The sequence below is a fragment of the Callionymus lyra genome, chromosome 15 (genome assembly GCF_982586985.1).
Source record: "Callionymus lyra chromosome 15, fCalLyr1.hap1.1, whole genome shotgun sequence".
Taxonomy (NCBI): Eukaryota; Metazoa; Chordata; class Actinopteri; order Syngnathiformes; family Callionymidae; genus Callionymus; species Callionymus lyra.
The window spans coordinates 25,202,841-25,228,255 of record NC_141832.1 but is presented as its reverse complement, the minus strand read 5'-3'; the positions used below and the strand labels follow the sequence as shown (position 1 = coordinate 25,228,255).

The window sequence follows — 25,415 nt, the reverse complement described above, 5'->3', positions numbered from 1 at the left end:
TGACGTAAAAAAAGGTTTAATAAATACTGAGGTAGACTTAGTCGACACACGTTCACAGTATTTACACGGATGACGTCATTTAAACATCAGGTAACATGTCCTCCTCTTGCCGGGCCACAAGTCCCGAGAACTGTCCCGGCAGCCGCTCCTTGGCTCCGCTCTGGGTCGGACCCAGAGCACCCTCCCTCGGCTTCCGCGTGAGAGGGGGAGATTCCGCGCGCGCGCTGTCTCCAGCGGTTCTGGTGCGAGTCTTGAAAAAAACGTCCCTTCGGTTCCGCCAGAACCTCAACACACCGCGACCGTCCTGTGGACCAGCAGGGGGGTCTGCGGGGCCAGTTCGCCGTAGTTCACGAAGTCCGTCAACGCGGAAGTGAGCGCGAGCTGCTGCTCCAGCTTGGCTTTCTTACACGGAACCACGTCCGGTTCCGCAGCCTTCTTCCCCCGACGCTTCCTGGGGGGAGACGTCAGGGACGGACACGCGTTCTCCTTGTCGGCGGGTTCACACGGAGCCTCGGCGGGAGACAGAAGTTCCTCCATGGCGGGTTCAGAGTCATTGTCCAACGGGTAAAGTTCCCCCAGACAGCGCACGGGCGGGCCGTGGGGTTCGGTGTAGGTCGCGTGGTAGATGTCCCGGGCGGACTTCATGACCAGGGACAGCAGGAGGCTGCGGTGCAGACGGAGACCCCCTCGCTGGGCTCGCGAGCTGTACAGCTTCCCCAGCGCGACCACCATGATCCTCTTGGCCTCGGTACCGACCTCCATGTCTGGTTGGTGGAAGAGCAGACACTATCCGGGGTCGTGGTTGTTTTGGTTGTGGAGTGCTGGTGGTCCACCCCGCCGCCCTCGTCACGCGCAGACACAATACACGCTCCCCCGTTGGACCGGTACTTAAAAGCTCGCTGACGTCACGCGCCGAGAGCCGTCACGATGACGCAAAGACTCTACACTATGCCCCGCCCACAGCCATTGAGGCGATTACATTGTAAGTAAGTAATTTTTATTTGTATAGCACTTTTCCAGACCAGGGTCACAAAGCGCTTAAACAATCAACACAATATTCAATAAAGTATATACTTTAAAGATCAAGATAAAACTGATAACACAACAGGAGTTCCAGAAAATCAAGGAAAAGCCTGAACAAATGTAACTTTTTAAACTGTCGATAGAATCATTCTTGATTGATAATGAATATAAAACTTTTTAGATGTGACTTCATTTTGTGTTCATTTCACGAGCCAAAAGCCAAACGGATGCAAACGGATGCACATGATTTGATCTTTATAAATCAAAACCTCTTAAATTTACCTGTAGTATAAACATGTTTTTTTAATTATCTGATCCAAATAACCGGTACTTCCCAAAAGAGTTCAAAATATCTGCCTGTGTGGCTAAAAACATTTACAAAACGTTTCAACTTATTTTACAAAATAAATGACCAAGGACAGAATGATCAACTGTAACTCAGAAATGTTGATTTGCTTTCACACATTTCTCACAGTTATTTATGTTCCACTGTGCTGCTTGGATTTACTCCCACAGTCCAAAATCATACAGAGGTCGCTTGGGAACTTGGAAAAATTGTCCGGTATGCCTTTGTTTGACCTGAGACAGACTGTCCTGTCCAAGGCGTCAAATAATTAATGAATACATTATAACCACAAGTTCTTAATGTAAGGCTAATATTGAGCAGCAATTCACTTTATTGATTAGATTAACTTTTGTTTTTCTAATTGTAATTGAAAAATAGCTGATTGACGTTATTAAAAATGTATCAAATAATTGAATGAAGTAAAATATATTTCTTTTTTATTTTATGTACCCACATATAGATAAATTGCAATGGCAATGATATTTTTTAACTGTCTTTTACCATAAATTATTTCTTACTAAATGTTTGCTATAAAGAAACAATCATGCATGTAGGCCTAAATTATGGAAAAAACAAATACCTGTAAGACGTTCAAAAGAACTGACCATGCAAAGCATAATGGAGTTTGGAGGTAAGTTTCCATACACACACACACACACACACACACACACACACACACACACACACACACACACACACACACACACACACACACACACACACAGTCACATTTGTTTTTATATATATATATATACTATTATATACATAATAGTGATTTATCTATATATTTTACTTATGTTACTTATTATTTTTTAACTTCAATGTAAAGCTGAGGAGCATGCATCTTGTCTGTCATTGGGGGTCAAGATCACTTCCGATGTATGAAGTCACAATAAAATATTGATATTACTGTAAAAATGTTTGTTGCAGGTCACATGTGTCTAACATCTGTAATCGGTTCCCACATTCAGTTGGACATTAACTATCTTTATAAGAAAACCATTGTAAGTTAGACACGTTCATTTTTTACTCGGATGTAATTGGTTCTTTTGGTAATGGTTTAGATCCCCTTTATTTTATGTGCTAAATGAAAGTCCATCTGAATAAAAGCACGGCCCTTTGACTGCATTTATGCAGCCCTCGTAATGTCAAAGTATGATCATGTATAAATGGTTCTAATGCATTAACAAATGTATTTTGTATTTATTATTAATTTACATTTTCACATAACACTTCCCTCCTTTTTGTGTATAATTTTTCGAGTATATATTAATCCCTCAGAACATTTTTTTTAAGTTAATTGAAGAACTGTTTTGAAAAAAACTCATCTTTACAAGAATAAAATTGCTTAATTTAGCTTAATAAATGTCACCACCAAATGACGCATTTCCTTTTTTTTAGGGGTCTTTCATTTTGCTTGTCGGCCCCTAACAACATTCACAGAATTGAATGTGGCCCTTGAAGAATTTTAATTGCCCACCCCTGCGCTAAAGGGTAGAAATCTGAGCAACACTTTGTTAAAAGCATTAAAAGGGAGCAAGCTTATGCCTTTTCATCCAAAAACAAGTTTTAGTGAAGGGGTTAAATATACTTTCTACCCTGATCCGAACGACCTGTGAACTGTGAACAACCTCCCTGGCTTCCAGAAATACATGTATACATGTGCAGTGGCCGAGGTCGTTCAGCTTGACCCAGAGACAACACAGTCACATTTGTTTTTGGCCATCGGGTCACCTTGACCCAGAGGCCTCACAAGGGTGTTCTGATTCGTAGTCAGACGTGTTATCCATTGGGCCACTGGCCCATATTCTCAGAAACGGTATGATAACACTAAGTTCTAATAAAAATGTAAACAATTATCTATCTCTACTGCTTTACTTGTATTTGACATGTGACTTTACAATTATCAAACAACACACCATTATGGAGGTAACATGTCATGCTGATAACGACGATCCACGTCTGTGTATTCGTGATCCAGAGCAAAATGTCCTCGCCTCTATTTTTAGTTGGTCTCCCACCAGAGGTGACAACAGAACTCACTGATAGAAGTGTTTGCTGCTCGAGCACAGACTCACCCATCCCCCATGTCTGCAGCTTCCTCCAACAGGAAGAGAAAAACAGGGGGGAGGTGGAGTGCCCATATTTAGAACATCCTCCTGCTCTCTTACATGCGGAGGAAAACCCGTGACGTGTTTGGAAGCCCTCGTTTCCTGAGGCCATGTAAAGTAACACGAGCGCGGATTGCATCAGTGTTCGCTGCTTCCCTTTGACCAAATTTGGGCAAAGGAATGTTGTCTTATATTTATCAGGGAAATGATCAGCTGCCATTTCGACAGTCGCGAGAGAGGGAGACGCTTTCAACCTGGAGGAATGTCCGGAATGCGATCCATTGTTTTTTTGGCGACGGGCGGTGATGTTGTGAAAATGCTCCATTCACTCAGATATGAATAGACTGATCAACACAAGCTTAATACGTTAATAATACACCAATAACTACATTCATTCAATTCTAACTGTTCCCTGTTTGGTCTGAAATAGAATTCAAGTTTTAAAAAGAGCCCTTTTGTTACCTTCGTTTTGTATTTATTTCAAATTTTTATAACTATTTTTATAAAATTGTTATATTCAATTAAGCTGAAAGAAACCCCAACAAAACAATATTAAGAGCACTAGCAACTATATTTCTAAATTCCCCGCACAACAATGGATTGCTCATTCCTTTTTTTTAAACAAGTAGCGCCATCTAAGGACCATTAAAAGTAAAGGCATTTGCAAAACTACTATGCAAATTGTTTGACGTCGGATTGCGTAATAAGTGAAATAGTAATTCGGATTTTAAAGTCAGTAGCAAAATAATGCATTAGTAAAATGAAACCACAGCCTTATTCCCCGGGTTACATTTATAACCGATGTTATATTAATGTATGTGACGCCCTCTACTTGCTGACCCTATGGGTTACCCTATATGGGAAAGCTGGGTTCATCAAGTAATGTAAGAGACTATTTCTCTCGTTTCGTTATCTCTTTCCAGTTTTTGGTAGATTGGTGATCATCAATATGTTATATGTAAATATGGTACACCAAACACCAAGAGACACAATCAGGGCTGATGGACAAAGCAAGCAGTTTGCTGACATGTTTAGCCGACACCATAGCAAGCATCAGATCCACCAGGTAGGTTAGCCCAGCCATTCTACAGCAAGCCTGAGGTTCCAGTAGTGTGGAAAAAAAGATGTTGTCTGGGGTTGGAGAACGTGGCTCTGAGTAGGTAAGCGGCCAAAAAATAAGTGGAAAGCTGCAATAACTGAAGCCAAAACTTGCACTGTGCACGCCGGAACTTGCCCCGGGAAGCATAAAAGCTTGCTGGTGGACGGTGCTTTTTAATGTGCTGATCCTGGAGCTGCCCAACGCTGTGGACGACAAGGTTCTTGAAACACTGTCGCACCCCCTGGAGAAACCAAGCTTTCAGTGAATCGCCCTGAATAAGGAGCGCAGTGTGCCTAAGGTGCGCCTGACACCAGACCATGGAGCCTCATCACCGCCACCACTCCCTGCCACTGGTGAAGCCAATGAGACATTGGGCTGGACAGGGAAGACAAGCCACACTGGCATAGAAATCTATCGACACTCTAAGGTGCACATCACTGACAACGAGCTTTGACTTGTAAGTCAGTGCTTTTCTAGACCAGGTTCACCCGAAAACCAAGCTCTTAAACCTGAGTCATAACTTGCTTTGTGTGAATCACAGCTTCCGGTTTCAACCAGTCATCCCAATATGTGAGAAGCCTCTCTTTGCTCTCCCTCAGCAGTGCCAGGGAGTACACCAGCCAAGTGTTCTGAAACATCACCCCATCTTTCTGTGTGGAGGGATGATCTGCCTGTCTTTTGCTCTGCACAGTCTTGATCACAACCCTGGAGGGAAAATCACCAGCCGGGAGGCCTCCCGGAAGAGGCTGACACTGCAAATTTTAGTGGAAGCTTGAAGTCGATTCAGCAAAAGAGCAGACATAGCAACTGCCACTTTCGGGTTCTGTTGCTGTTCCGATCCATGTCGGCTGCCATGCTGGGTACTGGACTGAGATTGTGGTTTCAGGTGGTCCCGATGATGCTCGAAATATCTTCTTGCAGCCTCGCTTTGGACCAACAACATGGACTCCCTGATGGAGCATTGAGGACATGCTTCCATTCTTCCTCTGTCCTGAAAGCAACAAACTACTTTTAGTAGTATAATAATCAAAATTATAAAACCGTGACTAAGATTTCTTTCTTTCTTTTTCTTATCTATGGGAGATAAAAACAGGTGGGTTATAACAAAAAAAACATTCCATTAGCTTCATGTTAACCTGCTGTGTTCATGTTGCTCTCTCCCCCAAATTAACCAAAAACTTTCACTTTAAATACAATATTCATGTTCTAATAAAAAAAAGTGATACATGAGCTCTGTATATCCTTCCTTTTCTGCATTACATTCATCACCTGTGCAGTTTACACTTTTTATTTCTCTCCCGGAGCCCCAGGGCTCCATCTCCAGAGCTGCTGCTGATCCAGGATCTCCACCGCGTCATCAGATCCAGAGTTTTCTCCAGCACCTCACTGTATCCTCCCTCACTCTCCTTTCTGTCCATCTGTCTACCCCCCCATTTGATGGTCACAGCAGGATGCCGTCAACAATGAGTCTGGTTCTGCTCAAGGTTTCTGCCTTCGAAAAGGAAGATTTTCCTCACCTAGCCACACTGTGCTTTACTCATTGAGTTGCTGGATCTGTTTTTCCTTTCTCAACTATAGTCTTACTTAAACTATGAAGTGTCTTAATAAATTTGTTATAAGACACTTTAAATAAAATTGAAGTATTTTAGTTGTTTATCAGAGGACATAGGACATTTTAAATCAGAAATGAACACACAAGACGGCTTTTCAAAAGTATTTGCGTTTTGCTTTTACCAAATAATTCTCAAGCCAGTAAGAAGAAAAAAAAGACAAAGAGAATATTTTACAAATCTTTTATTAAGATAGTTATTTTCATTTTAAGCCATCTTGACAATGAGTTGTTCTATGATTTGTATTTATTTATATTACAGTTGTTAATGTGTTTATTTACTATTTGATAATGTTGGGTCACAGTTACAGGGCTTTCACAAAATTATTGGCACTTGGAACACAAAGAATAAGATGAGCGGAATCAGGAGGTTTACTGGTCCTACGGGATCACAGAAGGCAAGGAGCAGACATGGACTGTTTACTGCACATTGTGTGAAGAAAAGCGGCGTTTCTGGGTAAATATATACCTCATGCTGCGAGTGCTCAACAACAGTCTGACCGCAATGTGTGTCTATATAGAATATACAGTATGTATCTATACATGTATATATTCCCATTTATATATGTACTATTCTGTGAGGAAAGGTTCCACATACTGTGCCGCACCTTATCCATTCAAGTGTGTATTGAGCTGTAAACACACATGTTAAAGATTCTTCAACACACACAGTTATACAAAACACAACCACACTAACATGTCCTGTTGAAGAAGCATCGTCTCACATCCCAACTTTACATTTTCTGATTCTTGATCAGTTGACCCTGAAATCTATTGATAAGACTGCTGTGTCTCGTGCTGCCTGTACATCATGGCATGTTTTTAAAAAAAAAAGAAGAATACAAACATTTTTAATCAGGATTTACCTCTGATATGCAGGGACTGCCTGTGAGTAACCAGGGTTCTTTAGATTATTATTCTGAAGTAGCTTTTGTTTATACTAAAGTCTAATCCTTACATAACCTTTAGCCTTTTTTTTTTATTTTGGCCTAAAAAAAGGTTATTGAGTTAAACTATCCAGTTTTCGTAGATTGGTGACCATAAATATGTGATATGTAAAAATGTCATTTCAGGGATTTATTGAGAATTAATACATTTTGAGAACGTACAAGTTAAAAAATATACTAGATATGTTAAATGATTGCACCAGATTAAGATGTCAACTGTCATGTTTCTCTGTAGTCAAGTTTATTGTGAAATGTGACACATTTTAAAACGGTAGTCGATGGGTCGAAAAGAATGGGTTTAGGTCCTTAAAAACAACTTTAACTGGCCCAAATCTTTGAGTACCAGTCGGTACTTACTGTATGCTTTTAAATAATATCAATTTAAGAAGGATTTAAGAAAAACATGCACTATTTTGTAGGTGACACACAAGACAGAAATATAAATTCAAGCAGGTATTTACTCAATGACAGTCCTGAAATTCTAACTAGACTTGAAATTGAAGGTTTTATAGAAGCAACCTTTTCATTTTTTAAACTTATCCTAATTTTTAAACGTTTTCTTGAACGCCATTTTGGTGATGCAACTCTCTACAGTGTTCTTGCCTGCATTTTAAATTTTCCTTTAAATTCATAAGAGTTTGTTTTTAAGTAAATATTTATATACAATTTTGAATTGAAATCGTTCAAACTTCAAAAATTATTTAATACAGTTATTCTGCAGTGCATTTGCTTTAATTAAATAATTTAATTTACACAAAAATGTATTGGGAGTTAATTTTTTAAGTCTTTATTTAGATCCTGGATTTTCATTTACTCACTATATAAGCACAATAAAAACATTGTCATGTTGGCTCCCAAAATATTGTGACAGTAAAGACCAGTTTGGTAAAATTCTAAATTTTAAAACGAAAAGGCTTGTGTGTCGAAGGAGAACAGTCTGAATAAAGAGGTGAATGGGGATGTGTGCACAAATGGCACCTGCAGACAAATCATTCTGAGGTTGTTGAGGTTAAAAACTAAAAGTTCCTAAGATACTGCATCTTATTCTCTTTTACATCTCCTGAAGTAGCAGTTTCACCAAAATGGTGACCTCTATGGTTCATGTCCTGAACTGAAAGAAAACGTCTTACATAACATCTTGATCTTTGAGGGGAATGTACATAAGTCAACAACTGCTTTCTAACGAGCACACAAAAGGCAAGTTAGTCTATTCACCAAACCATATGTGTCAAACCCAGCTTTTGTTTAAGCACAAGAAATGCTAATGAAAGTAGAGAGTAAAACATTAAATATTTCTGCGAAAACATGTGTTAGTGGGTTTAATATAGAAATGGTCAATTCTGGAACATAATATGTTCACACCTTTCATCTATGTGTAACTAGGAGCATAAACAAGCACACACATTAACATATACAACATAGTCACACTTTACAGGTTCCGGTAGTAGCGGTAAGGGTTTGTGCAAATTGAGACGGATTCCCTTTAAAGAAATGAGAAGTTTCTGGCCAATAAAAAGGTTTTCATTGCTACACAACACTTGTCAAAAGGTGCATGAACCACTGGTTCTACTTATTAAGGTGCTCAAAACTCCACTCACTGACCGAAGGTGCAAACTATACTAAGACATTTTCAATTTCCGTACTAAAAAAGGGATTTAAAAAAATTGGAAAAAAAACCATCAAAACTTGATCAAATTATGTATGTATACAACAAATTCTTGCTTACCAACACAAACACATGTAGTACCATGAAGTCTTAAAGCAGTATTGCCCCTCAACTTCTCTGACCCGTGATTTCAATTAAAAGGCACATTCCAATATTTTGAACAAATCATGTCAGCATTTTTGTCGATTCCTACAAGCTATGAATTGAAAGTGGCATAATTTTTTAACATGAAGCACTCGACAACCTGAAAGACAAACACTCATTATAGACAACAGTCAAGCCAGCTTATTCAGTCTCCATATTTAACTGTGACAGGAAGATGAAAAGCTTTGAGTTTAGCAGTTCAACTGCCCGTTCTCTCAGGAAAAAGAACATAACCAAAAACAAAACAAAGAACTCTATGATTATTTCTGCTTTTATGTAAAAATAGCACTTCTCTCAATGACCGTCCCTCTCACTACCTGTGCTTACAAGTACAAATATAGTTTCTTTTCTAAAAATATGACTGTCTTAAATGAGCTGTTCAGTAAAAAGCTTCTTCCTTTTATATTTTGTTGTGCAAAAACACTAAAAACACAGATGAACTAATATTAGATAGGACACCACTCGGCAAAACACTCACATAAGATGCATGGGGTGATGAATTGTTGCAGTGGAAGATGCAGGGCATGGAAGAACAGCTAGTGTCAAGTCTTTTTAAATGTCTGATTTATCTGGTATATTTTAGTTTTGCAGTGAAAATGACACTGATATGCTATGTGCACACTACTACGGTTTCATTCTGCCTTCCAAAAGAAAGATCATTTGTACAGGTTAGCCATGTCAGGGTGGATTATACCAGAAGTACCGCGTCATGACAAACGTATTTTATTTTGGTCATGCATCACTCTGCCTGTGATCATTTTGCCATGCTAGGAATGTTGCCAGAATTGGTGTAAAAATGCTGTCTAATGTCAAGTTAACCAGCAATGCAGCGGGTGCATGATGGACATGTTTCTCTGGAATGTGGATAAAGTGAACACAGCACTGGATAACAGCTAAGCTTTTTAAATTTGATACTTTGAACGATACTTTGGCTTAATTTTAGATTATTGCTCGATTGTCAATGTAAAGAGTATCCTACATCTTGTTTGTTTTAACACTGCTGTATTATTTAAACCTTATAAAAACAAACGTATCCTTATTTTTACAACTCTAAACCTCTTAAACAAAGGCATACAAGTTAAAAATGATGGCAGCCCTTTTGTCACGTCTCATGCTAATGTTAATATTCAGACTCATTTCGGTGTCACTACTTGAGTCGAGAGCACAAAATGAAACCTTAGTAGTGAGTTGTACAAGTCGTGTTACATTCAAATCCATCTCCAACCAGCTGGTTTTCTCCTCAGACTCCATTGCTCACAGCACGATTCTCTCGGAATGTTTCAAAGATGGACAGTGGATGCGTGTATACACCGTAAAAGGACAAGGAGAGGCAGCAGAACTCCTCTGGACCATCTTCCTTTCCTCTTCTACCTCCATCGTACAGTCAAGTTATATCGGGTCAGCAGACCTCTCAGTGTAGAACAGTCAGAGGTGAGATATCAGCATGGGCCAAAGAGTGTAGAGGCAAGCGGAATTGGGGGATAAACTGGTCTGTTTCACTCAAAACAACGGTCCTACATCACTGCCCACACCTTGTAGTGATTCTCCAGAGGAGGCGCCTGACTCCATGCCGGCACTGCCAGCCGCCTCTAGAGAAGAGGGGTCAAACGCCTGGTCAGCCCCCATGGTGTCATCCTCGTTCTTCACGCCATCGGAGAGGAACGCAGAGTAGGCGTCACTCTCGGCCATCAGCAGCTTTAGTTTAGGGATCCAGCTCTTTCGGACAACACGTCGGGCGTTGGTGCACATATCGGCTGCGATGGCGTTCATCTCACTCTCTTTGAAGCTGGTGGCAAAGTTCTGGCAATAAACTGCCACCAGTAGCAATTGGTTAGAACACATCTCCAAATAATCTGCTCAGACTTTTTTTTTTTCTAATTTCTGGTCCTCATATAAAGCGGGGGTCACCAACATGGTAACCGCAGGAACCAGGTAGGCCACAGACACAAAAGCAGTCGCCCTTTGGCTAAAATCTTTCATACGTCTTATCCTGTTTGATTTTGTGTTTCCTTTCTTATTTCCCAATTGGTATTTATTGAGGAATCATGTGAGTAGTGTATTACATGAATAGAATGCATTATCAATAATAATGTATACTAAGTGTTTTCAATAGCGAATAAGAAACTGATGGTAGCCTTTCAGCTCACAGTTTCAAAAAATGTTGGTGACCCCTGTTTAAAGTATGCCTGGAAGGGTCAGTTTGTACAAAAGAAAGTGTTGATGAATCCAACAACCTGCATATGGGGAATATTTTACATCTCTATAAGGCCCTTTTATTTAGAAAGTCCACTCACATTTGACTGCATGCAGAACTCTGTTGTCTAGCGGTTTTCGGCTTGGGTCGTTGGTGGACGAGCGGATTCCTGTCCCACAGCTGTTGGCCAGCGTGTTCCTGACACATGAAAACAACAATGATTTTCACTGAACAAACCATGAACAGAAATTGTTGTTCTACTCCTCCTCTGTTGCCAGAGAACAAAACAAATGTGTTCCTATTTTAAGTCGCATCAAAGAGGGCTAAGAGTCAAAGAGGAAACCTGTCAAAGAAGGCGGCCAGCAGCCTCCTCAGCAGAACCTTGTGTCTGGTCCCTGCGCTGACGTGACAGTTCATCAGTTGAGCCCGCGATATGTACACACAAGTACCTGGACAGAAGAAGAATCAGATGTTTCCTTTGTTTGTGCCACCTCAACTGCTTATTCTTGTATAGTTTACCACAATTGTGAGTTTGTTCAATTAGAATCTCTCAATATATTCTGCCATGTGGTGAGATAGTTAGCATTGTGAAATGTTAATACTTGATCCGTTATGAATTTGATTTACAACTCTGGATAAGATCTTAAAACGGAATATAATGAACCAGAGTAATTTTATATAATTAATTACATTTAGAAAGGAAGAGACCAATTTTAAATGGCAACATTAACGAGAAATATATTTAAAATATAATCATATTATTTCAGATGTAGGTACAACATGGAAAAAAAAACAGGCACAGGCATACTCACCAGAGACCAACTCTAATTTCTCAGCGGGGTCCCCCTCCTCGTACAGTTTTGGGTGACAGCGGTTGCCAATTTGAGCAATGAGTTCTGCAGGGAGGCACGTGAGGTCTCGCCCTCTCATCCGTCCTCGGGTCTCGGTGTGGTCTGGCAGTGCCTCCACTCGCTCGCCTGCAGCTGGACACATTAATGGGCGCATGAATGAATAATAATTCACAAGCCAGGTTTACAGTGAGACTTCACAGTAAAAACGGATGATTTTGCAAAAAGGTGTTATGTGATAAAAGCTGGCGTACCCTTGGACCACGTCTCATGTCCATTACCTGCGGCTCCCATGTTCAGCATGCTGTACATGGTGTACATGTTGCAGATTTGACGATACTGCTCTTCCGCACATTCTTCTGTGGTCTCCTCCTCCTCCTCTTCATCGTGGTAGCTGATTGGCGAATCACTAGCGTAGGTGCTTAAGGTTCCAGGGCTTGCGCCCTCTGACATGCCGGGACCTGCCGCCGCGCTACCATTTGTGCCACTAGCTCCGCCGGTGCCCGCCATGCCAGACAGACTTGTTGCAGAAGCCCCCATTCCCATTGCCAGTCCCAATGCTCCAGGGCTCTGGATGGCGCTGCTTCGCACTGCTTCTTGGGAGTAACGTGCTGCTTTCCTGGCACCGCCGCCTCCTCCAGAACCTGAGCCAGTTCCATCACGACTGCTGCCTCCTTCCCACAGTCGCTTGGCCACAGGGGAGCAGACCACAGAGTATGGAGTGGCTGCTTCCGGTTGACTGGTGGGTTGTTCTGTTTTCACTCGTGACACAAGGTGTAGCGGAGTCACGGAGGAGGCGGGACGAGCTCCACCATTGCTGGTTTGTGTTACGGGGCTCTGTGGCTCAGACGGTGGGGCTTCTTCTACGTGCAGACCCTGAGAGTCGCAGCTAGGAGAGGAGACCTGGAAGCAAACATGACCAAGCACAATATTATTTTTCCTGTCGTAAATTTGAATTTCATCATCATATTTTGTTATGGTTGCTTAAGGTAACAACATCACATCACCCAATCACATCCCATCACCAACGTTTAGCCTCATTGCACTGACATCCTGTGAATTGATTATTTTACTTTTTACTTTTAAATCTTGACTTTGTGTGGCTCTGTTACATGATGACCAACTAAGAGCCAGTTCGCAGTCTTAGATACCCTGGCAGGTCCCCATTAGCTTTTCCAAAGTTGAGGCCAAAATCAGAGGGGGATTATTCTACATCAAGGCACCTCCACTTTGGAACAGCCTGCCCGAGGAGAGAAGACTAAGTGAGTGTGTGTCTCCTTGTAAAATTATTTTAAAAACACTATTTTACTTACTTTACTTACCTTATGTGATGTTGTCTTTTAACTTTAAACTGGATTCATTAATGGGTTTGAACACTACTTTAGTCATTTTATTGCATTTTGTTCTACTGGGCTGACTTAGCAACTCACAGAATACATCTTGTTTTTAATCACAATAATGTTTGGTGCCAGTCTTAATGTAGCGTTTAATTTTTAAATGAATCCGGTTTGACAACTGTGAGTGTAACAGGTCAATATATTTACTATTATTTAATGCAAAGGCATAAAATGTGCAACCTTAAGGAAGAACTCTGTGCCTTTCTCCATGATCTGCTGGATCTGCAGGAAGCCGGCGGTGTACATGAGCAGAAATTGGTCCCCAACAGTCATGCTGAGGCGACCCGTGTAGCAGAAGGTAAGAATCTGCTGGAAGCTCTGAGGCTGCACAGCTGGAGGAAGCTCCAGTACCGTCTGACTCGTCTCTGTGCCATTGCATCCTCCACCGCTGCTGCTGAAAAGGTCCCGGAAATAAGAGCTGCTGGCAGCCAGCACGGCTCGATGGGCCTGCGAGTTTCCAGGTACAGTGATCAGCACAGATGAACATTCCAGCCGGGATCTTTCATACGTACCTTAAAGGAATGACCTTTGACCACCACTGAGACGTCACAGTAGAGCCCTTGCAGCCGCTGTTCATTCAGACATTCAAGAACGTTGTTGCCGAAGTTTGGGATCGCCATCTGGAGGGACTGGGCCATGGTGCGCCAACGGCACACCTCTGAAGTGGTAACTATCTAAATTGGTAAGAGAGACACAAACAGTGAAGAGAGACAAGACATGTGGTCCTAAAGAGCACAACATCAATTCGGACAATCACTCAAATCTTTACAGGGCTTTCATATCCTCATCCTGATCATTTCATTTCCTAACATCATGACTGAGGCGTGGACACCTAAATAATCTCAAGCCTTGAGTTATAAGACCCGAATACAAATGTGTTTGAGGTGTCACTTGGGACAGAAAAAAACAGGGTTTATAAAGACTTTAAAACTTTCCATATTTCTGAGCTTACTGATGATGCTGAAGCTCTGTATTTGAAAATAGTTTAAAAAAAATGGTTAAGAAGAATTGATCAAAAAAGCTATAATTAAAAACAATTATGAATTGCGATTTTAGCAATTTCCTGAACAGAAACAAAATGAAAAATTATAATAGAAGATGATTTATAAAAACCAAATTGATTAAAAATATAGATTTATAAACATTTAAATATGAATAAGTATTTCCTTTTATTAAGTAAACTAAATGTATTTTACAGTATAGTTTTTAACAGGATTAAGTAATTCTTCATAGTTCTTCACGCTTTTTAATAAAAGTTTTTTTTTTACATGAAGGGCAGCAAAAAATAAATCTCTTTCTCTTTCTGTCGTGAAATAAATAAAATAAAGCAAATAAACGTGAATTCATTTAAATACAGTTACCTATTTTGAAATTGATCAGAAAGAGTTGGCGGTCTGGACTGCTTTAGTTTGGATGTAGCCTGAAGCTATGCTGCATTATTTGAAGCATGGTGTGACCAAACCCAGGATAACACGGCCATGTTCTGGCTCGCTGCTTTGATCTGAATTGCACTGCTGCTGATCTAAAGAAGGAGGTGTCATGTATCGAGGACATGCTAAATAACAATACACCCAAGAGGGCCAAAACAAAAGCAGTGAGGAATGTGAGCCTCATACATGAACTCTGTAAAATGGCTGACAGGCTTGTCCGCCAACACAGAGTCACAAATAAACACTAGAGCTTAAGAAGAAGTCTGTTTTTAATCACCACTAGGTAGTTTGATGGTATAGTTATACAACTTTGCTCAAGAGAAAACCTAAATTGTCAACTAAAAACACAGTCGTTAGGCAGTTGGCGAGCATAGGGGATGAAAATATTTGAAGCAAAGTTTTGTTTAAGCTTTCATTGCATTAATCACCCCAGCCTTGCAGTGTTTGTTATTGCCAGGAGCCAGCTCAGTAAAAGCTCCTTTTATTTTCTGCCTTCTAAGAGCAATAAAATCGAGTGTCCTCAGATAACTGGGTCATGCGCTTTTATTCTATGTGTGTGAGTGTGTGTGCATGCATGTGTGTACAGTCTAAGCAAACAGCACAATTCCCATTTCTGTCCAATTTTCAGAGCTGTCAAACATGTATTCTTGCCCTGAACCCCTCAACCATTCTTGAGTTAAAGGTGATGCATTGTAACGGAATCCGCTCTCTTAACATCTCATACGCTGTGATTTCAGACAGGGGAGGACTTTAGAAAGCAATAACTTCAAAACATCATCATCATGATGAGGGACTAACTGCATCTTGGAGAGGAAGAATTCAAAATTTGAAACATGCGAGTCAGCAGAGTTGGGTTTTCACATTAGTTGCCCTTTAATAAAAACTCACTGTCAGCACACATGCTTTGCAAGTCTATGATGTTGTCAAGTTTCACTGTATAATCTCACACGGTGCACTGTGTGAAAGTCATTTCACTAAAGATCAAAACAAACTGCGTCTCAAGTGGCTTAATGCAGAGTCATCAACCATTGCTCCTTTTCTATTTTCATCTGGATGACACAAAATGTGTATTCTCCCTGGAAAATATACCCACAAGTCTTTGCTGCGAGGGACACAGCAACCTATATATATATATATATATATATATATATATATATATATATTCTGCCGTTCTTCTTCATTTTTGACTTTAATGAGAAAAAATGTGACAGTGTTTGGTCTTTTGACTTCTTTCTCACACCGCAGTAATTACTAGTTTGCTGAAGCTCACTTTGGCATTAATTAAGTTCTCGTCTTATATTGAGATTTGCATCGATGATCTTCCAGCTTCAACTGAGCACATCCTGCTGCGGGAGAGGCGTACAGAAGGTATTTAATTTTAGATTGAACAGCGTTTGAAGAACTGTTGTGAAAAAATGCATGCGTAGCCTTCAGAGAACTTTTTAGATTATACATATTTCACTTGTTTCTGCACTGCAAAACTTTTTCTTATTTGACTAACCGATGACTCGTGCTATTGGCAGATTTCATTTTACGGTTACCAACAATTGAAGTCTCATTTTGTTCTTGAAATAAAATGCATTTCTAGGTTTGTCAGGTGAATGTGACCTGGATTTAGTCTAATCAGACAGTTTCTAATTGTCTTACTCAGTTTTTGTGTCTATACTAATGACAGCTTCTCGGCCGTTTACGTTTGTTTCCTTAAAACTACCGTACAGTGGTAGCTGGCCCATAGACTGGTTGTTTTTTCTAAATATTTTTTGTTGTTGCTGGAAATAGTGCCAAGTCATAAGGTGCACAATCACACTACATGACTAGTCCAGTTGGTTCACTTGGTACCAAGCACCTTTTTGGAACGGGCAAAGAGCCCCACATAAAATATTTTTCACCAGCCACCACTGACACAGTTAATACACAAACCTTAAATTTGCATTAGACATCCATCAAAGTTACCAATAATTTACTTTTGAATTGTTTTTTATAACTTTTATAGTCTTTGATAATAATTTGGAGACAGTAGGTGAAGCCCACACCCAACAGGGCTTGCCGCAAACTTTGTTGAGGGGAAGGCAAAAAAAGAGAGAGAGAGAGAAAAAGGCACATCATATCCAAAGCCTTTCATTTGGGTTTGAGCCAAGCTCCAGGGTATAGAGAAATGCTCTCTTTGTCTCGGTCTCTCTCAAGCTCCCTCTCCCTCATACTAAAACACAGATGCACACACACAAACTCAAACAAACCCACAAAAGACACACTGACTCATACACACAGACATTAGACAATACAGCTTGTTTACAGTTTTGTGGGCCACAGTAAGCACACAGTCATGCACATAAAGACACAAACACAAAGCTGGGAGCAGGAGGACCATATTTTGCTGTGAGAGTGTCTCATCTAAACTTTTGTACATTCAAATTTATAGCACGAAAACTTTTTATGTGTCAAAACCTCAAGTGTGTTCCTGCTTTAGATGGCAACGTTCTACTTATTTCAATCGATGGTCTGCACTGGTGTCTCCATGAAATTTTCAAATTAAAAGCAATCTTTACTGTGAACCAGGTGAGATCAACAATAGCCACTTGCTTGAGGAATAAACAGTTACGTTTTTTTAAACATCAGGAACAGTCTATCCCTGCTTAAAAATATTTATTCATATCCCATCATAAGTACGAAGTGAAAAGTACAAATACACTTAAGACAAACCAGGTTTGATCAATAAGAACGTTTTGAAATTGGCTTTTAAATAGACTAGTGCGATGTGTACATAGAATACAAATAATGCTTCTCCTTGTCACACTTTCATCAGCGTGTCAATCAGGTCACATGACATACTGATCAAACAAATATAGCAGGAGGATGTCAAGATCCAGCCACAAATGCCAATGGCTCGAAAGTCCGAACACTCAAAGTCTTAGGTCTAGCGAGAATGAATCAGAAAAGTTAACAGACTAGATTGTCCAAAATGTTTCAAACTAGGGACTGACTTAAATACACAACTGTTTAACCTGAAGTTTTTCTTCACCTTTGAATTATGTAAAAGGAAGAGCATGTTTTAGTTGCGTTTGTTTTACATCTCTGGGAGTGATCGTATAGAATGTTTTACATGTTTGTTCTGGAAGTGAATGATATAACACATGGATGCATCATACATAAGATGCATCATACATAAGATGCATCATACATAAGATGCTGTGCTGAATTAATTCAAAGGCACGAACCATACGTTAAATCATATGTTTCTGAAGTGACACTTTTCATAGTCAGCGTTTCATTGGTAAAGCGTGTATTTCCTGGTTCTCATGTGGTCACATTAAGGCCCGAGTCCGAATTTTACATCAATACCAGGGGAGTCTGAAAGTCAAATCGCAAGCCTGAACTTAAACTACATACATGGTGGCGCCGGTTTCCCCTGAACCGACCCGCCTGTGTGCAGAGCTGCGGTAGCTAGGCGAGAACGCCGGGTTGGGAGCAGATAAGGACGCGGCGTGTTGCTCCGGGGAGTCTCACTGTGGCACCTCGGTGGCCCAATAAATAACCCCAAAAAATGACAATTGAATACAGATGTTCGCGTCGACAGATCGGGCTGTGGCATAACTATCCTCCAGTTTCTACGTTCACCGGGAGTTCGGTGCTGTCTCCCATCCGCAGCGGGCCTACAGAGGTGGCTAACGGCTAAGCTAACGTGAAATATTTTGGGTTCACACCGTCCACTACAGCCGCACCGTGGCGACCATTTCCGCCCACTCACTCACGAACAAGACCGAGCGACACACTTACTGCTGCCTGTGCAGGACGAGGCGAGTCCAGGTGTGGTGCCGGCAACCGAGCCAAAGAAAAAGGTGGACTTATTTAAATAATTTTGGGATGGGGGAAATCGCTCCCCCTGCTCCTCTCCATTCCGCCGACATCAACAGGTCATCCCGGGACACGCAGCAGCAGCTGAGGGCGAGCCAGACGGAACCAGTGCGGCGCGCGCGGGGGGGGGCTCACAACAAGGCACGATTCTTCAGCAGCAGTGCTCATGGGAGCTTCAGAGCCAAAAAACACTGGCTGTCACTCCATTTTCACACATTTAGAAGACACATTAAAACGTACGCCTGAGTTGTGAGAATGAACTTGAATTACCGTACTCGGTCCAGACGCGTCCAACACGCCTCGCACCCCCCCTTTCTCCTGGCGGGTCCTGAGGCGACCCCGGCCGCAGACACGACGGGAAGTTGATGCAGAAGAGCGTCGGTTCAAACGAGGGGACTCGGTGCCTCTCTCTCTCCGCGTCTCAGGGAACCTTCAGTTCCAGGGGAGAGCCATGGCGTCAGGTGCCGCTGGAGCGCAGAGCTAGCGATCAGGACGCGTCATTCAATCGCATGATCGCTGCGAGCTCAGCCTCAGATTTGGGGAGAGAGATCCCAGTGAGGAGTGTTTGCGCAGTGGCACAGGCAGCACTCTCACACGAGCCAGAGATTCGGGCGAAAGTAGGCCGAACGTGTGTTATTTAACTTGAGTGAACTCACTTCTGGAATAGGGGGGATAAAACCGCAACCCTTGCCTGTCAACATTGAGGCAGCTGTACCTGGTCCTGTGAGCCCTTAGCAACTGGACTATCTTTTTTTCCCAATGCAACCCTTATGTCAAACACTTGCTCCTCACCTTATCCCAACAGTTTGCCAGGAGCATTTCTGATGCCACAATATTGATTCTTTTTTTTTTTTTTTTAACTTTTTCAAATTCAAATGCTTTATTTGGCTAGTTATTTTATTTATACATCTGAGACAAACTTCTCAGTGCACCAGAAACAACTAAATATTATTTGGTGTTTAACATATAGTTCTAGTCCCTCCAAAACATTAGTGTCTTTTTTTCCCCCCTTAATTTGCCTATTTGAATCATTCAATCCCATGAAACTCCTGCAACCTGACCTACAGTATACATAGAGAATTTGTGTTTTAAGGAACTGGTGAAAGAGTGCCTGAAATTTGTGGTCACATCCCAGTGTTAAATGTATGTTTAATTATTGATTATCATTGTCTTATCGTTTTATTTCTAAAAATATTGATTGATTTTCTCCAAAGCCGTATTAACATGTTACTCTTGACATGTTAAGATAATATTTTGGTCAAGTTTTCTAAATAAATAATTAGTGATAAAGATTAAAAAAAAAAACCTCTGTATCTTGTTGTAGAGAAACCAGCCCAGGACTCTTGCTGACTCAGCATTATAGAGAAAATTGTATTTATGCACTAAAAGGTTTTTGCAGGTTATGCCTTCTTATTTTAGTTTAATTTGTTGGCCGGTCCATGAAAACAATGCTATCATTAAACCGGTTGTGGTACAAAAAAGGTTTGGCTGCTGATCTATACTATCCATTTTATTATTTTCTGTTTGATGCAACATGAGAGCAATTCATTTTTCTGGAGCTTTATGACTGGTGAGGCACATGCTGTGTCTCAAATCGCATACTACTCTTAGTATACTAGAAGTTAGTATGCATCAGTTTAGTGTACGTACTAACTAGTACGCAAATTCTCCACAGATAGTATGTCTCAAATCAAACACTGCTGCTACACACTAACCGGAAATCACATGACAGCTTCTTCTTCTACTTCTATTTAATGATGTTTCAACCAGCTGTTTGAACACTATCGCCGACACCTGCTGGAAGCACGTTTTGCAACTTTGGAAAAAGAAATAAAGAAAAAATATGAGAATGGAAATAATCGCGAGATATTTAAGCTGGTATCAGCAGCGAAGACGTTTCATCCTTCTACTGCTGCTGAAAATGCACCTGTAAGTATATGCATATATATGCATTTATATATGACGTAACTTCCGTTTAAAACGTCACTAAGATGGCGGCTGTTTAGTGTGGTTAGTGTCCATCGAACCATACTCAGTTTTGTGGGCGTGTTAGTACGCCAATTTAGTGTGCATGGTGCACTAAATTTCGCATACTAAGAATTGAGACGCACTAACGCACTAAAAATACTAACTTTTAGTACTATAGTATGCGATTTGAGATACAGCAACAGACTCCTCCTGAATCAGATTTATAATTAAAATTTAATTTTATAATTTATAACAAGAAGTGAGAAGAGCGTTTTATTTCACTATTTATCCAACAGCAAGCAACTGGTAATATCCTATCATCATTCCTCTCTGATCACAAACACAAACATATACACAGGTACAAGAAGGTTCATTTTGTAACTATGAATCTCATTTTTAATATATTTTCTGATCACATAACAAACAGCTTTAACTAAATGTTTCTGAAACCTGTTTGATAAGCCAGAAAACATGGTTGATGTTTCTAGATTTCTAACTAACCTCCCATCTCTCACTTCAATAGCATGACACAGCTTTTCATAGTTTGCTCTCTCATTGTCAGCACTAACTTTTGGTTAGAAACATTTGCATTAATAAGGTCTATTACCATCTTTCCCTTACCTCATGTTTAATGATGTCAAACTTAGTCCAGACATTATCACAAAGAATGTGGCAGACGGGTCTCCATTTCTGGGGTTCCCCTTTCCTTTCCGTGTTGTGACGCATTCACAACACGATCAGCCGGACTGAATTTGGCATTCCAGCGTCAGAGCAGCATCACAGCTGATCGTCTCATTGAGCAAATGTACAACCTAGCCTAGCACGATGATTAGGAGTTATCGCTAAAAATCTTAATGACTTTAGGGAAATAAAAAGGTAGTTAAATATTTAATTTGTTGAAAATAAAAAACAACTTCTCTTTTTACACCCTATTAGTTATAATGAAAGAGGTAGTTCACTATTATTATTAGCATACACAGCATACATCTATTAATAACGTATTAAAGTAAACAAAGCTTGGTAATTACTCAAAAATAAGTATTTATAATTGTGAATATGTTCCCTACTCTAAAGTTGCTGCAAAAATCATACCTAATTTGCAAAAAATGTTTACACTACAGTATTTTTCTACTTTCTATTAACACCATCCTAATTAGCTACAAATTTTTTTTTATTAGTATTTTGTTATTGATAGATAGATAGAAACTTTCTGACAAAAAAACTAGTATATATTTTTACTTTTTTATTTTAAAAGAGACAGTATTACTTTAAGTAAATTTCTTATCTCATTGTACTTGCACCTAATAGGGGTAAATAGAGAGAATAATCTTTAAATCTTTAAAAGCTCGGGCTCTGAGATCTGTGGATCAAAATCTACTTATGGTTCCACGCACACGGCTCAGGACCAGAGGAGAGAAATCTTTTCAGGCTGTTGCTCCTAAGCTTTGGAACGATCTTCCTCTCTCTTTGCGCTTGATGGAGTCTACTGACTCCTTTAAGAAACATCTTAAGACGTTTCTATTTGTTCAGGCTTTTCCTTGAATTTCTCGAACTCCTGTGTTGTTCTCAGTATTATCTTGATCTTTAAAGTATGTACTTTTTTGAGTATTGTTTTGATTGTTTAAGCGCTTTGTGACCCTGGTCTCGAAGAGCGCTATATAAATAAATATTACTTACTTACTTAAATAATTAATTATCAGTAATTAAAGTGTTTTCTTACTTGAACTCCTTTTTATCGTATATATATATTAAAGGTAGAATATATACACAGTGAACAAGGTGTGAGTTAGTACTTTTATAATGGTTAATAAGTGGTTAGATTTCTGTGATAACAGATATAAATTGTTAGGCTGGGACACAAAACAGGACTTATAATTGATATTATAATAACTTTTAATCACCTTAAAAATACCAACAGAAAATAATTCCAACGGAGGAAACCTCAAAGACTACAGAACAGTTAACAAAGGCAAAGGGTGCAGGTTTTTGTTCCAACCGATCGAGCATGCACAGTTTAACCAATGAGGTTTCAGCTAAAACAAGCAACACCAGACTGACCATAGACATATATACATAGACACAGCAACAACTGTAGACTGTATAAGGTGCCGCCATCTTGGTACAGTGCCATCAGTGGCAGCGGCGCATTAACAACTAAAGGGAAAGAGGTACTTCTCAATCTTAAAATACAATTATTCGCTGAATTCTAGACCGATTTTGAAGCGGTTTGGTCCATATTTGCTTCATCTATCAAATTCACCATATTAATTTTTTTTGATAATACAAGTATATATAATAATGTCTATCTATCTGGTCTGAGGTTTGAAAATCAAACCCTGTGAAAAAAGCTTGACAAATGTGAGATTTATGATCACTTTTATAGTGTAAACACAGCATTCCTCGAGAGACGTAATGCACTGTAGGAGCGAGTGACACTGTACCAAGATGGCCGCCCTGTATACACACCTCTCTAGTGGGCGGCAGCAGTCGATGTACTGTCTATGTATATAGATGTCTATGAGACTGACAGTGAACTGATTACACTCCTAAGACACCTGATTGGTCAAAAGGTGTCTTGATAAGTTGGAAGAGTTTGCCCACCTCTGAGCTAGAGAAATAACAAACGCTAAAGGTTTCCAAACTTAACAATTCCAAAAAACCAAAATCACTCTTAGCGAACGAGAAAAAACTCTCTGATACTTGACAGGGGAGACAGAGACTATTTAAACACATGAGGGTAATGGGGTACAGATGGAAGCAATCTCACCACGATATGACATAAATAATTGATTATTAATAGTTAATGTGTTCCTAATTAAAGTGTAGCATCATTTTCTTACAAATACATTCAAGAATTACTTAGGCTGCAGAGAGTCATGCTGTTTAACAAACATTTCTGTAAAGTCCCATATTGGCGATATTTGAGCGAAGGCGACAGAAACACGTCATGTGTCCCAGATAGTTGGCTCTTGTAGTCACAGGTGAGCGGTGCTTTACCCAGAAGTTTCTGCCCTGTACTTGATCGGGGACTTGCTTCGCGGCCGCACTGGTTTTTCCGCCAGCGGGTCCCGGGGGGGGGGCTTCTCAGCCTGCGCTTTTAATGTGTTCTCAACACTCTCTGGCTCTAGCACTGGCTGCACAGTTTTTCAGTAAACCAGCCACAATGCAACATATATTTAAATTATTATAAATTACACCGGCTAGTTTTCTTATGATGCTAGAATAGATCAGAACTTACTGTATATACACTTTCTTTTAATCTTGTTTATTAAAACTTGTCATTTTTCATCAGCTTTTATTTAAAACAACCACTTAACAATATTTAATATTCCTGCAGGATCAAGGTTATCAGATAAGTCAAACTGAACCAGAATGTAAAACACAGTTACATTAATGGACACATATTGTCCAAAAAATTGCAAAGTCAATCTTTGAAATAGAAACAGATTAAAGTAATTTGCTATTTGAAGATAATTTCAAAGATTATCTTTAAGATGCCTTAAACTATGTCTAGAAACGTTGTTTTATAGTTGGGTGCTAACATGTTTAAACAATGGTTCTGAAGTAAAATCCCTTTAGCTCTTGCTAATGTATGGGGTTATTTTGGTGACTCCAACAGAGGGCGCTCCAGCATGAATTACCAACAGCATGATGCAGACTTTTTTGTAAAACCTTGACAAATATTATCCTATTTGGTGAATACAATGAGGTTTTTACTTCGGCCATTAGCAGGAATCTTGAGGAAAAAACAGCATTATAAGAAAAGGATCGAGTAAACCACCAATCAAGGGTCCTCTATATGTATAGTTTGTTTCTTCAACCGACCTCCCAAATGTTTTTCACAAAAGACAGCACAAAGATGGTTGTTAACGAGTTCAACCTGTTAAACCTTCAGAACAACAAGGAGAGGACAATAGCATTACTTGTAGCGAAAATTACATTCATAAAATCTTAATGGCCTGCATCGGGTACTGCTAGTTAATAAAATATGAATACTTTTTAAATGCTACAACCTTTACTGGAAACTTGGCGTAAAATGTTTAGGAATGGGGGGATTAGAGAAATTATTCAATCTTCTTGACAATTTTTTTTTTAAACGTCCTAATTCATCCACAACTAAACTTTTCTTTGATCATTGCCATTTGTTAAAAGAATATAGTGCTGATGATTGATGAGGCAGTTTGGGACAATGTGGCAAAAAGATATCACGCAATAAGCTTAACATACTTGTTCATGGAAGGAGACAGTAAAGGTAAAGGGAGTAAAATATTAGTCATTTAACTACAAAATGATTAACTTTTTCTCCTACTCTGCCCTTTGTCATGTTCAAATGAAGCTGATATTCTCAGCTTCTATCTATAAAACCTCAACAAGATTTCCTAAAATGTGGTTCAGTCGATTTTTTTCTTAGTGGTCATTATTTTTCTTTGACAGTTGTCAGTGATAAAATTCTATGTTGCTGGGTATTGATCTCTGCGAAGCTGTCATGGTGCTGATGGATTCTCTACTATTCTTATCAACAGAAAGTGGAAATGAGGCTTAAATGCTTTAACAGATTGTTGTTGAGACTGAAAACTGAAATCACACTCATAATAGTCATTATATGAATGTGAGAAACACATGGTAACAAACTTGAGGTGTCTCAAAAGTACAAATTGTAACACATTAAGAAACTATTTAACTACCTTAGTGAATGTCCAATGATCAGCAGTGTTGTCTTTTCATGAGTATTTTCTTTCTGTCTTAGGCAATGTCAATGCTTGAAAAGAGTCTAGCTATGA

General features: G+C 39.8%; 1 protein-coding gene and 1 pseudogene across 4 annotated transcripts; both read right to left on the bottom strand.

The window, feature by feature from the left end:
* On the bottom strand, window positions 1-872 carry LOC148065566 (immediate early response gene 2 protein pseudogene; annotated as a pseudogene).
* Window positions 873-6,358: 5,486 nt separating this feature from the next.
* Window positions 6,359-25,404, bottom strand: nacc1a (nucleus accumbens associated 1, BEN and BTB (POZ) domain containing a). Of its 4 annotated transcripts, none has more exons than XM_087810206.1 (8): window positions 25,320-25,404; window positions 13,897-14,058; window positions 13,565-13,831; window positions 12,242-12,890; window positions 11,952-12,122; window positions 11,483-11,588; window positions 11,240-11,337; window positions 6,359-10,756 (listed from the first exon to the last, which is right to left on the bottom strand). In XM_087810206.1, exons 2-8 carry the CDS (start codon window positions 14,020-14,022, stop codon window positions 10,446-10,448), a joined length of 1,728 nt encoding a protein of 575 aa, XP_087666332.1. In that variant the 5' UTR covers window positions 14,023-14,058; window positions 25,320-25,404; the 3' UTR covers window positions 6,359-10,445. The 4 variants fall into 4 exon arrangements, with proteins under 4 accessions (XP_087666332.1, XP_087666333.1, XP_087666331.1 ...); XM_087810207.1 differs by lacking the exon at window positions 25,320-25,404 and adding an exon at window positions 18,937-19,192; XM_087810205.1 differs by lacking the exon at window positions 25,320-25,404 and adding an exon at window positions 18,589-18,855.
* Between the last annotated feature and the right edge of the window lie 11 nt (window positions 25,405-25,415).